The following is a 16,224-nucleotide window of genomic DNA, read 5'->3' on the forward strand; positions in this document are numbered from 1 at the left end:
TGTGCAGACTCTCCTCGGTGTCCGTACAGTCAACTTTGTGCAGACTCTCCTCGGTGTCCGAACGACCCCCGTGTGCATGTATGAGCACGATAAAGATTGACAGCGTAAGTCTCAGGGTTTGAAAACAATGGGTAGCACCGTACTGTGTGGCAGCTTGCTATCCCCAGAGAGAAAACAATGGGTAGCGCCGTACTGTGTGGCAGCTTGCTATCCCCAGTGAGAAAACAATGGGTAGCACCGTACTGTGTGGCAGCTTGCTATCCCCAGTCAGAAAACAATGGGTAGCACCGTACTGTGTGGCAGCTTGCTATCCCCAGTCAGAAAACAATGGGTAGCACCGTACTGTGTGGCAGCTTGCTATCCCCAGTGAGAAAACAATGGGTAGCACCGTACTGTGTGGCAGCTTGCTATCCCCAGTGAGAAAACAATGGGTAGCACCGTACTGTGTGGCAGCTCGCTATCCCCAGTGAGAAAACAATGGGTAGCACCGTACTGTGTGGCAGCTTGCTATCCCCAGTGAGAAAACAATGGGTAGCACCGTACTGTGTGGCAGCTTGCTATCCCCAGAGAGAAAACAATGGGTAGCACTGTACTGTGTGGCAGCTTGCTATCCCCAGTGAGAAAACAATGGGTAGCGCCGTACTGTGTGGCAGCTTGCTATCCCCAGTGAGAAAACAATGGGTAGCGCCGTACTGTGTGGCAGCTTGCTATCCCGAGAGAGAAAACAATGGGTAGCACCGTACTGTGTGGCAGCTTGCTTTCCCCAGTGAGAAAACAATGGGTAGCACCGTACTGTGTGGCAGCTCGCTTTCCCCAGTGAGAAAACAATGGGTAGCACCGTACTGTGTGACAGCTTGCTATCCCCAGTGAGAAAACAATGGGTAGCGCCGTACTGTGTGGCAGCTTGCTATCCCCAGAGAGAAAACAATGAGTAGCACCGTACTGTGTGGCAGCTTGCTATCCCCAGTGAGAAAACAATGGGTAGCACCGTACTGTGTGGCAGCTTGCTATCCCCAGTGAGAAAACAATGGGTAGCACCGTACTGTGTGGCAGCTCGCTATCCCCAGTGAGAAAACAATGGGTAGCACCGTACTGTGTGGCAGCTTGCTATCCCCAGTGAGAAAACAATGGGTAGCACCGTACTGTGTGGCAGCTTGCTATCCCCAGAGAGAAAACAATGGGTAGCACCGTACTGTGTGGCAGCTTGCTGTCCCCAGTGAGAAAACAATGGGTAGCACCGTACTGTGTGGCAGCTTGCTATCCCCAGTGAGAAAACAATGGGTAGCACCGTACTGTGTGGCAGCTTGCTTTCCCCAGTGAGAAAACAATGGGTAGCACCGTACTGTGTGGCAGCTCGCTATCCCCAGTGAGAAAACAATGGGTAGCACCGTACTGTGTGGCAGCTTGCTATCCCCAGTGAGAAAACAATGGGTAGCACCGTACTGTGTGGCAGCTTGCTATCCCCAGAGAGAAAACAATGGGTAGCACCGTACTGTGTGGCAGCTTGCTTTCCCCAGTCAGAAAACAATGGGTAGCACCGTACTGTGTGGCAGCTTGCTTTCCCCAGTGAGAAAACAATGGGTGGCACCGTACTGTGTGGCAGCTTGCTTTCCCCAGTGAGAAAACAATGGGTAGCACCGTACTGTGTGGCAGCTTGCTATCCCCAGTCAGAAAACAATGGGTAGCACCGTACTGTGTGGCAGCTCGCTATCCCCAGTGAGAAAACAATGGGTAGCACCGTACTGTGTGGCAGCTTGCTATCCCCAGTGAGAAAACAATGGGTAGCACCGTACTGTGTGGCAGCTTGCTATCCCCAGTGAGAAAACAATGGGTAGCACCGTACTGTGTGGCAGCTTGCTTTCCCCAGTGAGAAAACAATGGGTAGCACCGTACTGTGTGGCAGCTTGCTTTCCCCAGTGAGAAAACAATGGGTAGCGCCGTACTGTGTGGCAGCTTGCTTTCCACAGAGAGAAAACAATGGGTAGCACCGTACTGTGTGGCAGCTTGCTATCCCCAGTGAGAAAACAATGGGTAGCACCGTACTGTGTGGCAGCTTGCTATCCCCAGTGAGAAAACAATGGGTAGCACCGTACTGTGTGGCAGCTCGCTATCCCCAGTGAGAAAACAATGGGTAGCACCGTACTGTGTGGCAGCTTGCTTTCCCCAGTGAGAAAACAATGGGTAGCACCGTACTGTGTGGCAGTTTGCTATCCCCAGTGAGAAAACAATGGGTAGCACCGTACTGTGTGGCAGCTTGCTATCCCCAGAGAGAAAACAATGGGTAGCGCCGTACTGTGTGGCAGCTTGCTATCCCCAGAGAGAAAACAATGGGTAGCACCGTACTGTGTGGCAGCTTGCTATCCCCAGTGAGAAAACAATGGGTAGCACCGTACTGTGTGGCAGCTTGCTATCCCCAGTGAGAAAACAATGGGTAGCGCCGTACTGTGTGGCAGCTTGCTATCTCCAGTGAGAAAACAATGGGTAGCGCCGTACTGTGTGGCAGCTTGCTATCCCCAGAGAGAAAACAATGGGTAGCGCCGTACTGTGTGGCAGCTTGCTATCCCCAGTGAGAAAACAATGGGTAGCACCGTACTGTGTGGCAGCTTGCTATCCCCAGTGAGAAAACAATGGGTAGCACCGTACTGTATGGCAGCTTGCTTTCCCCAGAGAGAAAGCAGCCCGAAATTCCAGGAGGGTAACCTCACAGGACGATACCATACCAATACCAATATCAATACCAGGGATGTCTTCTCGGTAACCTCACAGGACGATACCATACCAATACCAATATCAATACCAGGGATGTCTTCTCGGTAACCTCACAGGACGATACCATACCAATACCAATACCAGGGATGTCTTCTCGGTAACCTCACAGGACGATACCATACCAATACCAATATCAATACCAGGGATGTCTTCTCGGTAACCTCACAGGACGATACCATACCAATACCAATATCAATACCAGGGATGTCTTCTCGGTAACCTCACAGGACGATACCATCCCAATACCAATATCAATACCAGGGATGTCTTCTCGGTAACCTTACAGGACGATACCATCCCAATACCAATATCAATACCAGGGATGTCTTCTCGGTAACCTCACAGGACGATACCATCCCAATACCAATACCAATACCAGGGATGTCTTCTCGGAACCCCTTGCTGACTGACCGACCTTGACTTACTCTCTTGCTGTATGGCTTGCGAATTAATTGAGTGAATAAGGGCCTTGGGTGTGAAGTTCTAATTCGTGACAAAGAACAGGAGACAATTTTCTGCGTTAATCAAGACAAACAGGGCAAAGAACTAACTTGAACCCAAAACCAGTCAAACTGGCCTTTACAATGAAGGAATAAGGGACGTCACCAAATAGTCTTAATTGTTACAGAAGGACGTCTGAAGTATGCAAATTAGACATAGTTTTGTTTAAATTTATGGACCGAAAGGTAGGTCCCTAACTAAGCCCAAACGGGTCGAAATAACGCAGATTATTTGTCGGCCTTTCCCAGCCACGAAGCGAATGGAAAAGGAAGGGACCTCTCTCTGATTAGGGTTCTTAAAGTTGCCTGCCCCTAAAGAATGGCAACTTTGGTTTACAATTGTAGAAAAACATGTAATGCGCTATTGCGACCAGTTCAGGCTCAGTAAAGGTCAACTTTGACCAAATGTTTTCAAATCTCCTAGTCTGTAAAACTGAGCCAATTTGTAAGAAGTCACTGCGAGGATATCTACTTTCCTAAACTGTCGCCATACACAACACAGACCATCACCTCTGATGTCTGAGGACCATGTTGACGATGTTTCCTTTTGATTTCAGTGCAGTTCCGGGCCCTTGCCATGCTACCTGATTTGCAAGTGAGCCAAGACTCCATGGACATCGTCATCACAGTACGTAATGTGATGTTTTGGTCTGGTGGCTGTTTAGTGAGTGCTCCTTTTGAGTAATTTTACTGGGGATTTTATTAGACATTTTCTGTAAAATTAAAGCAGTGAGTATGAGTACTAAACTCTCGATGACAATAACAAGAACACAGGATGGATATAGAAGAATGAGACGCAACACATCGCCAACAAATGCATTTATTTAGGAAAAGAATAAATGTTGTGCTTGTCAGTTATGTTTTTCATTCTTACAAGAATTCAGTATTTTAAAAGGTGTCAAATAATCAACGAAAATCCAGTAAAAATTATAACTTAATGCTTAGTAAAACAATCGTCCTTGTTAAAAACAAACACGAAAGAACAGCACACACTACTCCAGTTTTAAATTACTCTGGGATCATGTGATTACGTCATGTCACTGAATCTAACTTTAAAACAGCTATCATGACGTAGGCTGTTATGACGTCGAGTCATTGTGACGTCATTTTGTGCAGGATCCACACAACAACCGGATCGCCCAATGGCTGGGAGTGAAGAGTGATGACGAAACAGGAGTCTTTCAGGGAGAGATGACCACGTCACTGTTCCCTCCTCTGGGAGCCTGGAAAATAAAGGCCACCGTTGATGTAAGCATGCACACTTTTATAGCAGTCACACTTCGCCATTTTGAAAGTAGATCTTTTCCGCGTGAAATTTAACTGGCGTACCATTGGTCCTCTGTTAGTTACCTGACTTTCGTCTCTGACTTGTTCTTTACACCTCAATCTTGACCATTCCTCAACCCGAGATCCAGTCATCACGGACAAGATTTTGACCGTTTTTATTAAATTTGTTTGTGTGTTTGTTTGTTTGCTTAACGCCCAGCCGACCACGAAGGGCCATATCAGGGCGGTGCTGCTTTGACATATAACGTGCGCCACACACAAGACAGAAGTCGCAGCACAGGCTTCATGTCTCACCCAGTCCGTACTTCATTTACAGATTCCTGACAATGACAAATTAACGACCAACCAATCAACCCGAGTTCCGAAGGCGTTCAGTAACACGAACATTTAATAGTAAGGTAGTCTACGAGTAGCTTCACTGCATGATGCTAGCCGATTTATAAAGGCATCAAAGAAAACAAAGAAAGGATTTTCAGTAACCGACCCTGTTTAACGGTCACGATAAGATTCACAAGACAAAGGTCACAAGACAAAGGTCACAAGACAAAGGTCACAAGACAAAGGTCACAAGACAAAGGTCACAAGACAAAGGTCACAAGACAAAGGTCACAAGACAAAGGTCACAAGACAAAGGAAATGATTCGCTCACAAATGAACAACTGGTTTTTTTAATCTTTGAAGTTAGAATGTTACATTTGAAAGTGTGCGTTCTTTTTTTAATTTTTCTAGGTTAATATCTATCTTTTGTTTTGGATTTTCAGGGAGTGTCTGAAGAAAAATCGTTTACCCTCGAAGAATATGGTACGTATGGTTCAATCCCCGGTCTGGGTACATTTGTATTCAATGCATTGTGTCTTCTTTTGTCTCCGTGATCTTCGTGTGCAAATGGGTAAATGGTGTTAATGAGCGGGAGACAATTTGATTTTGTTTTGTTTTCTGTCTTACACCTTCGTGTGTAAGTGGGTAGGTATTTGGCTGAAAACAGGAAATGTCCCCCCCCCCCCCCCTCTAAAACTTCTTAGTGTAACTGTACACGTTTCCCTCTTACACTTCTTTGTGTAAATGTGCACGTTTTCTTTTAAATTTTTTGGGTGTAAATCCGTACCTTTCCTTCTTACTCTTCTTTGTGTAAATCGTTTCCCTCTTGCACTTTTTTGTGTAAATGTGCACAGGTACGTATTTGGTTGTATCTCGGTGAGAGCCGGGTAGAGCCGGGTATTCTGGCCAGTGGAGCTCAATGTCGATTCTATTACAATTTTGTCGACAGAATTACCCCAATTCGAAGTGAAACTAGATCTTCCTGGATATGCCCTGGTCACTGGCAACAAAACGACAGCCAAAGTTTCTGCAAAGTAAGCGTACCATCTTTTAAATCTTTTAGAGTTGTGCATTAAACTCTTCATAAAAAGTAAAAATGAAGCCAAATAGGAAAATGACCTCGAAAAAGCCAACAGCGCATCACTTTTAGGCTTTGTTTATCATATTATACTTCCCAAAAATCAACCAAAACATAAAAATAATATTCATCTTCATTTAGCATTTATAGATTCACGTCCATTCTTTACATGCAGTTAGTAAATGTTGACAAATAGCAATTTTAAAGAAAGAAAAATCTCATCCGTTGGCGAAAAATACATCAGAATATCAACTGGCATTATTGTTTGATTTGTCCTCCTGTGCCGTAATGTACGGAGGCACTGTGCTAATAATGTAGCATGTGTCCGGGGAAATAGCTCAGTCGGTAGCGGCGCTAGTCAGTTTGTGCTGTCGACCATGGGTCGGCGAGGGATTATTTCCCAGAGTCAACTTTGTGCAGACTCTCCTCGGTGCCCGAACACCCCCGTGTGCACGCATGCGCACGATAAAGAACCCAAGTTCACAGCGCAAGTGTCAGGACTTGGAAAAACGAATACACTCATGCTGAAAAAAGGGGGTAGAGCCGTACTGTATGGCAGCTCGCTTTCCCCAGAGACTGAGAAAGCAGCCCGAATTTCCACGTTGGTAACCTCTATATGAAATCTTATCTTATCTTATCTCCTCTTATCTCACCTCAACTTATTTCATCATTGTGTTAGGTACACGTTTGGATCACCAATCCAAGGCTCAGGGTCCATAGTGGCCACACTCAACATATATAGAACATCTCCCGTGTCAGTGGTCAAGGAATTTGAGGTAAAGTATCAAGGGGGGAGGGAGGGGGGGTCTCAGAAGGGAGTATTCACTGTAGCATTGGCTTTGATTTTTGCCCGCAGTTGGACAGCGACGGACAAGCTGAAGTTGAGTTCACCAACGAAGAACCAATGTAGTTGTCAGAATCGCTGAAGTGTTTTGGTTCCTCAAAGATACTTTTTAGCAATGTAAGTGCCTTAAAGAGTATTTTGAGAGAACAAACATAGCATCGTTTTTGAGAGAACATCCTGTTACATAGCATCGTGTATGAAATCATTTAAGTCATTTAAGTCATTTAAGTCATTTAAGTCATGCCACATTATTACAAATGTGTTTGTCATTAAGCAGGGTTGACATTTTTTTTCAACCCGAACGTAAAGGCACGCATACAGAGAAAACCACAACTATAATCAACGAGGAAAATAACCATACGTTTAAAATTGTCTCCCTATACTATTAACGCATACGTTTAAAATTCTCTCTCTATTCTATTAACGCATGCGTTTAAAATTCTCTCCCTGTACTATTAACGCATACGTTTAAAATTCTCTCCCTGTACTATTAACGCATACGTTTTAAATTCTCTTTGTTTGTTTGTTTGCTTAACGCCCAGCCGACCACGAAGAGCCATATCAGGGCGGTGCTGCTTTGACATTTAACGTGCGCCACACACAAGACAGAAGTCGCAGCACAGGCTTCATGTCTCACCCAGTCACATTATTCTGACACCGGACCAACCAGTCCCAGCACTAACCCCATAATGCCAGACGCCAGGCGGAGCAGCCACTAGATTGCCAATTTGAAAGTCTTAGGTATGACCCGGCCGGGGTTCGAACCCACGACCTCCCGATCACGAGGCGGACGCCTTACCACTAGGCCAACCGTGCCGGTTTAAAATTGTCTCCCTGTACTATTAACGCAACGAATACAGTGAACCCCCCTTTTAAGACCTCCACCAATGTGAGAAATTCAGGTCTGAAAAAGGAGGGAGTCTTAAATGGGTGTACATTTACAAAATTTCCGAACAGAAAATATTTTTTAAAAAAGCAAGGCCGTGAGAGGGGAGAGTTCTTGAGTGGGGAGGGGGTGAGGCGGGAGGGGGGAGGGGGGAGGGGGAGGGGGGAGGGGGGAGGGGGAGGGGGGAGGGGGAGGGGGGGTCTTAGAAGGGAGGATTCACTGTAGCATTGGCTTTGATTTTTGCCCGCAGTTGGACAGCGACGGACAAGCTGAAGTTGAGTTCACCAACGAAGAACTGTACGACCTTGCTTGGAAGACCTACACCACCGTGTACTCGTGGTACACAGACAGAAACAAGCGATATTTCAACCTCAACTACAAAACATTTGACTTCACTGCCACGGTCACTGATGCTCTTACCGATGACGTCATGGCGGACAAGGCGTCATTCAGGTTTTACAACAGGGATATGAATCTGAGGTTTTTGCAAACATCGCCGTCCACCTTCAAACCTGGTCTCTCCTACTTCGGTCAGGTAAGGTTTTGACGCTCGTTTGTTGTTAAGACCCAGTCCTGGCTGTGTAAACGATTGGGATCACCATCTTAGATCTGGCCAGCTGTGAACACGGGACAAGACCAGCCTTCTTCCACCTTGATTTTGTCACCACGTAAAAGCCCGGTGTAACACGACATTTTTACTCCACGAAAAATTTACTCCGGAGTAAGAATTTCAATTTTTTACTCCCTCCACGAAATTTGTACTCCCCATTTTTTTTACTTCCAGTAAAAATCTTGTACGCGAAAATGGGATGCGGGCGAAGGGATGATGCCAATATGTGATTTCACGAAAACGAATGTCGCGCTACCCTCCCTCCATCCCTTCCACCACCAAGACTAACAGGGGACAAGGGAGTAAACATGTCGTACACCTGGCATGGGAAGTTAAATGGCTCGTGTTAGGGTAAAGTAATTTATTCGTTTTTTATTCGTCAGGGGAGTAACATTTGTGTACGAAATGTTTACTCGGAACTCACCTGTCGTGGGGAGTAATTTTCTCGTGTAATGGGGGAGTGCTTTTTTCGTAAAGGGAGTAACATTTTCGTACGAAATGTTTACTCCGGAGTTTATATCTCGTGGGAGTAATTTTATCGTGTTACACCGGGCGCCCAGGCAGATCTGAGATAGTAATTGCCATGTAAATAGTACATGTACCCCATTATGCATAATAGCAATAAAGACGAGCTTTATGTTTTATTTTGCAGACATGCAGTATACTATTATTGAACATTGATCTGTCTACAAAAAGCGTTTGCAAAGGCTCACGGAAAACATGTCAAAACCGGATTCAGACAAAGTTGGGAAATATTTCGAAGGCACATGTATGTGCATGCTTTCATAGACAGAATTAACCATCGTATAGTAGTAGTAGTAGTAGTGTTACGGCTGGAATTTACGTGTGTATGTCTGTATGTATGTCTATTTACTCCTATCAGAAATTGTGCGTGCTTCTCTCTGTTTACTACCTAGCCTTCACACACACACACACAACACTCCAACCAGGCACAAAGACACGAACACAGTTACAGCCCTTTGCCCCTGTACCTCTATTAGAATGTTCAATCACAACATAAATATATTATTCTACATCCATTCTACAGATCACTTTCGCTCAACATGGAAGTTCTATTTCTGTTAACACACAGAAGTCTAACTGCACATAATTACATACATATTACTATGTCATGCAGTCTACAGTTCACGTGCACCCACGTATAACACTTTAGGCTTTTTCCCGTGAAAGCCCGTCTGTCTCAAAACACACGAAGTCATTGTCTCAAACAATACTTCTGTCACTATTCACTTCTGTTACACACAGATGACAAAACCCACGACGCTCGACGTCTCATGGTTATTCACTTGGGAAACGTATCTCTGTACAGCTATCACGCTGGTTAATTGCTCTCAGTCGTACTCACAATATACAGTGGCACGCACTGCTTCACCCCACCCACACAACTGTCTCGTGTGGTGGAATGGGACGGGGTTCCCGTTTTGCAGCGCTTCACGCTGTCTCCCCTCCTGCGTTCCCACAGCTCACGGCTGGAGCGTGAGGGTAGAACCTCCCGTCTCGTTCCCCTTCCGCGACCCCTCTCGGCCCGGGATACTTCCGCGACCCACTCGGCCCGGGATGCTAAAATACACAAGTTTAAACTACCATAAGTCTCCATACTTGAATAAACTTTCATAATATTCTTTATCACTACCGTCAACTAACTTATGCGGTTACAGTATATACACCCGCTAACTCATAAGCGACTTCATTTCTGAAAAACATGTAAACATTCCCTTTTCAACAATGGCTGACATCAACGCACGCTTTTCAGCCAATTCATACATGACTCTCCCGGTCATTTCTCAAGTCAATATTTCCGAGCAAAATAATATCTCCGAGCAACATATCAATTCAATAAATACCTGTAAACACAGCAGTCGAATCTACTGATTCAATACCGCGGCACGAGTCTCCAAACGACCTCTAGCGCCCGGTGAGAAACTTTGCTAACAGGAGACACTTCTGTTCTTGTCGATGGTCTGCAAAGCTCTGAGGCTGTATTATCTTTACAACGCCACCTCAGTCAATACTCCTCTCTGATTGGTCACATCAACACCGCACTGCGTCAATGACGTTTCACCGTGCGGTGCCTACTTAAAGTTCGTGGCCCATGAAATTTTGTACACCTGCGTCACATAACTCCAATATACATTATGTACAAATCCGTTTGTCACAAGTAGTAGTAGTAGTAGTAGTAGTAGTAGTAGTAGTAGTAGTAGAAGCAGCAGCAGCAGCAGTAGGAGTAGGAATAGTAGTAACAGCAGGAGCAGTAGCACTAAAAGGAGTGGTAGCAGGAGTAGTGTGGAAAGCACAGGAGGAAGTGACATGAGTCAATTGAGAAGAGGAATAGGAGAGCGAGGAGGGGGCGGAAGGGGGGGGGGGGGAGGGGAGGTGGTTGCGAAGAGTTGAGGGAGGGGGGGGGAACTCAACTTCAATAAGAGAATGAGAATGAAGTATCATCTTCTCTGACAACACACAATATTTCGCACCATCGTTTTCTGCTTCAACAGCTTGAAGCACTCAAGCCAGACAACACACAATATTTCGCACCATCGTTTTCTGCTTCAACAGCTAGAAGCACTCAAGCCAGACAACACACAATATTTCGCGCCATCGTTTTCTGCTTCAACAGCTGGAAGCACTCAAGCCAGACAACACACAATATTTCGCGCCATCGTTTTCTGCTTCAACAGCTTGAAGCACTCAAGCCAGACAACACACAATATTTCGCACCATCGTTTTCTGCTTCAACAGCTAGAAGCACTCAAGCCAGACAACACACAATATTTCGCGCCATCGTTTTCTGCTTCAACAGCTTGAAGCACTCAAGCCAGACAACACACCCGTGGACAACCCTCAGGACATCGAGGTCACGTTTAACGTCACCTACTACCGTGACCTTGAGCCCGACGAGCCCTTCACCACCCGTTACTACTGGCAACAAAGACCGCGCGTGCAAGACGTCCTGTTGACCAAGACTGTTGGTCTCGACAAGTTCGGTCTCGCCACGCTGAAAATTGCTTACATCCCCAAGACGGCTTACAGCGTCAACATCGCTGCTACTGTAAGTGTAGTGTGGTGTAGTGTAGTGTAGTGTAGTGTATAGTGTGTGGTTAAGTAAAGTATGATATGGTATGGTATAGTAGAGTAGTGTAGTATAGTGTAGTGTAGTGTAGTGTAGTGTAGTATAGTGTAGTGTAGTGTAGTGTAGTATAGTGTAATTTAGTATGGTATTGTATAGTATAGAATGGTATGGTATGGTATGGTATGGTGTGGTGTGGTGTGGTGTGGTACGGTATGGTATGGTATGGTATGGTATGAAATATTATGGCATGGCATGGCATGGCATAGCATAGCATAGCATAGTACAGTACAGTACAGTACAGTACAGTACAGTACAGTACAGTAAAGTAGAGAATAGTATTTGTTTGTTTGTTTGTTTGCTTGCTTAACGCCCAGCCGACCACGAAGGGCCATATCAGGGCGGTAGAAAATAGTATATTTTGTTGCTGTTGTGGTATGGATTAATAAAAATGAAAATTGATTCTCGTCAGAGACTGAGAACAGCAATGCTTTCTTTTCTATTTGTATTGTCTGTACCATACTTGTCGACGTAAATATCAGTGTAATGTTTTGTCTTGTCATAAATTAAACGTTCCAATGACTTACCAATGTTTGGGGGATTATGTATGCATTATATCATGAAAGCTCAAAAGATGGAGGAAAGTGTAGATGGATAAATGGGTTGATGAGATATAAATGCGTAAGTCGATGTATTAATTGTTACACTGGGGGTTACAGAATTCGACTGACAGGCAAAGAGAGAGAGAGAGAGAGAGAGAGAGAGAGAGAGAGAGAGAGAGAGAGAGAGAGAGAGAGAGAGAGAGAGAGAGAGAGAGAGAGAGAGAGAGAGAGAGAGAGAGAGAGAGAGAGAGAGAGAGAGAGAGAGAGAGAGAGAGAGAGAGGTGGGCTATACAACATAACATTTAAATCACCTTTTTTTTTAAATGTTCGTTTTCTGTCTTGTTTCAGTACGGAGAAATAAAAACCAACAAGTACCTAAGCAAATTCACGTCTCCTGGAAATGTTTTCTTGCGACTGAAAACGAAAACCCGGCGCCCGAAGGTATATTCACATGCATCGTAAACACGTAGACCACACGATACATATGAATTATAGCAAGATCTAGATGAGCACTTTTCAGGACGTGTACGGGAACGTGTACGGGTAACGTCATCAAATCTAGTTTTTACGTTACGCGTTTGCCAAGATTTGCAGTCTTGGTGGGAGCAAAACAACGTATGCATTTGGAACATTGGAAAAGAAGTGAGTCACTGGTGACGCATTATCTACACGTACACTACAGGTCTTTGCTACACTTTCGACCATCTATAACACTGTATTGACGGGAGGAACTAATAGAAACATATCTTCTTTTATTACCAATTCAGTGCCCCATATGGCTTTTTGACCAGTCAGTACGGATTCTAGGTGACCTGTTGAATGTTATAACGTTGAATGTTAAGTACCTAAGTTCGGAAAATCAAGTGAAATTGCGTCTCTCGCGTTACGTCAAATGTATCTTTACGTCATTTCTTATCCGTCTTGAGTCGGTTCTAAATCTGTCGCTCTCTATTTAGTCCAGGCATCTTAGCCACTTTAGTGAAGGGAACGTTGAAGTGACAATGACTAGGTTTAAAATGTCCCTTATCAGAAAGTTCAACCTCAGTCCTTTGATGTTTATTAAACACATTTTCATATAAAGTTGGCGCTTCATATGGAAAAGTGGCTTTGAAATTGACCCTAATCCTTCTTTGGGCTCTGTAAATGTCGTTTGGGGCTATGGTTGTAAAACGGTATCTACTGGTCACCCCAATGTATAAACTGAAAACTCTTTCTGCACCAGAACACGCAGAAAGGATTGTATCTGCCTGATGTCTGATGCTTTTCAAAATCCCCAACCACTAACACCTTCAAAACGGACATTAACTGACACTGTTGTTTTTCCCTATATAATCCTTACTATTTTTCCGAGACGTCGTCGTGTTGTGTATTTAGCTTGCCACAACCTCATACATGGTCCTAAAAGTTAAAGTTGAAGAAAATACTAAAGATAAATGAACAAACTGACGCAGTGTCATTCGCACCGTGAATCCCCCCATGGGAACATACTAAAGTCTGGTTCCAAATAGGCTCAATTTCCTTCTATTTCTTTGTATTTCTGCCTCGTAGGGGTAGGGGTGTTCAAACCAAAGGCACCTTTAAACCAAAATTCAAATCACACATCTTACAATACTAAGACACTCAGCAGTGAAAGGGTGTCTGCTGGTAAAAAATTCCAAACAATCCTAAAAGTACTTCACTACTAAACGTGCTTTTAAAAAGAGCCGTTATTTTTCCCTCTATAATCAGTATTGTGTTTTCTGCGAACATGTAGTCTATTTAGATGGTTGTCATGTGCACATGAGTTGCTAAAGCGTTTTCAGTTGGGCATATGTCGAAAAGCAAAGAATTAGCCCTTTGAAAACCATCAGAACTGTCACACAAAAATAACATTTACCTATCTCACCAACTGACCAAACATAGGGCTTTTCCTTATGTATTATGTATTGTCGTGTTTTTTGTAGCATACTTGTGAAAACAGCCACCACTGTTGTAAATGATACTTTAAAGAGCATTATTTCATTTTTACAGTTGAAGGACAACCTGGACTGCCGTATATTACAGCTGTTTTACAATCAGCCAAAATTTTCTTAACAAACGTATGTTAAGAACAACTCCCATAGTGAAATTGAAGGAAAACAAAGTGAAAATCCCCAATAAACGACTGCATGGATAGCTTGGTGCACGAATGCATTGCGGACATGTTTGTCTCCAACCAAGAGAAAGTTCCAAAAAATCCCTTTTGTGCTTCTTATTATACAGTGACGTCAAAGACAGCCTTTTCTGCTGTTCATACATTCAGGGGTTATGGTTACACTAAACGACGTAGTTGTAGCCATACTGCCATCCAGATTTATTTTTTCCTTGCGAGCAGTCACAGGGTGTTTGTGCTGTCTGCCAACCGTTAGATGACCCCGCCCAAGTCTGTTAAGGGACCGTTTGACCGTTATAGAACGCGTCTTTTTGATTTTTTGGCACAGTTGGAAACGGTTGATTTTTATCCCTACCATTGTTTCCAAACATTATATAGGAATGTTTTGTGAACAACGGATAATAGCCGCTACTCGCATGTGTAGCAAAAGTGAGCGTACATACTCACCCTGGTCGTCCAGCCGTTGTCCGTTGCCCGTCTTTATCTGTCTGTACTGAACATTACCTTTGGATATTTCTCCAACGCTATGAAGTGAAGAAACACCAAATGTTGCAAAATGTTGTATGACCCCAAGAGCTCAAAAAAGATACTTGAGAACCTTGACCTTACCATAAGGTCAAGGTCACAAGGAGAATTAATGTGGTCTAAAAACTGCAAAATTTCACATAGTGCCAGTTTTCTGGAAAACAAATTAAAAACAGCGGGCTTAGTTTTGTATGGTATACAAGAAAAAGAAAGCCTTATCTTCTGATACCATTTTGGTTGACCTCGCTTCAATGTCAAGGTCAGAGGAGCCCTTCAAAGTTGAATTGTAGACATATTTTGATGTGAGCTTGCCCCTTTAACTTTACTATGGACGATATCTCTTACAAACTTAAACACTGAGTGGGGCGTTTGTTAGAATTTCATAGTGAGCCACATCTGGTCACATATCGTTGGGGTCAAGGTCACATTGACCCCTATGAAAAATGTGACCAAGCCGGGTAAAGAAATCCATGTGTCTTGGTAAAAAATCTTAACAAAGCAAAGCCCATGCGACTCTCATGCTTGACCTTTGTCTTAAAGTGACCTTGACCTTCAGGTGACCTTGAAGGTGAAGGTCTAACAACTGAAGCTGGCAAGGACATTGTACACTATTAGAACTGGTTTACAGATTTTTGCTACCAAATTACACATGACCTTTGGCCAAGGTCAAGATCATCACAGGTCACACATCACAAGGCTATCAATTCAAGACATAGGAAGCATAAACATACTTATTGGCACTTTCTACAAAGAGACATTGTCACTTTTAGTGATTCAATTGCCCCTTTCAGTCACATTTCATAAGGGGCAAAGTGACCTTGACCTTGATGATATGGGACTAAATGTGGCTCAATATCAGTATATAACATGTGCCCCACACAATTATGAAGTTTGAAAGATTTTTTTCACAGTTCAGGGTCAAGGTCACTTCAAAACATGTATACAATTCAACTTTGAAGGACTTCTGTGACCTTGACATTGAAGCGAGGTCAACCAAAATGGTATCAGAAGATAAGGCTTTCTTTTTCTTGTATACCATACAAAACTAAGCCCGCTGTTTTTAATTTGTTTTCCAGAAAACTGGCACTATGTGAAATTTTGCAGTTTTTAGACCACATTCATTCTCCCTGTGACCTTGACCTTAAGGTAAGGTCAAGGTTCTCAAGTATCTTTTTTGAGCTCTTGGGGTCATACAACATTTTGCAACATTTGGTGTTTCTTCACTTCATAGCGTTCGAGAAAAATCCAAAGGTAATGATTTGTACAGACAGATAAAGACGGGCAACGGACAACGGCTGGACCACCAGGGTGAGTATGTACGCTCACCTTTGCTACACATGCGAGTAGCGGCTATTAGTTGGGTCATATCCAAGGATTCCGTGACCGTTGAGAGCAAAGGTCTGTTTCTCGATGGATTTGACTTCTGTGAAGGTTAAATAAAAATTTTAGAATGGGTGTACCTCGCGAAAGTGTGGGCATAACTTTTGAGAGCCCCAAATTCAAAATGGCCACCAACGGCCAGTATGAAAATTAACTTTTTACTGGTTTGGCTTAGAATGCTGCACAAAACATGTTTTCTAGGATAGTTT

At 43.9% G+C, this 16,224-nt stretch overlaps 1 protein-coding gene across 1 annotated transcript in view; it reads left to right on the forward strand.

Annotated features, from left to right (window-relative positions):
• The window catches only part of LOC138969585 (CD109 antigen-like), a 79,693-nt gene that overhangs the window by 17,933 nt on the left and 45,536 nt on the right, over nucleotides 1-16,224 (forward strand). Inside the window, exons 5-12 of the mRNA XM_070342439.1 lie at nucleotides 3,827-3,897; nucleotides 4,386-4,517; nucleotides 5,318-5,357; nucleotides 5,824-5,908; nucleotides 6,632-6,728; nucleotides 7,933-8,217; nucleotides 11,111-11,359; nucleotides 12,328-12,420. Coding sequence (XP_070198540.1) covers nucleotides 3,827-3,897; nucleotides 4,386-4,517; nucleotides 5,318-5,357; nucleotides 5,824-5,908; nucleotides 6,632-6,728; nucleotides 7,933-8,217; nucleotides 11,111-11,359; nucleotides 12,328-12,420 — 1,052 coding nt within the window. The remainder of the gene's footprint in view (nucleotides 1-3,826; nucleotides 3,898-4,385; nucleotides 4,518-5,317; nucleotides 5,358-5,823; nucleotides 5,909-6,631; nucleotides 6,729-7,932; nucleotides 8,218-11,110; nucleotides 11,360-12,327; nucleotides 12,421-16,224) is intronic.

Source organism: Littorina saxatilis, linkage group LG6, assembly GCF_037325665.1.
Source record: "Littorina saxatilis isolate snail1 linkage group LG6, US_GU_Lsax_2.0, whole genome shotgun sequence".
Lineage (NCBI taxonomy): Eukaryota > Metazoa > Mollusca > Gastropoda > Littorinimorpha > Littorinidae > Littorina > Littorina saxatilis.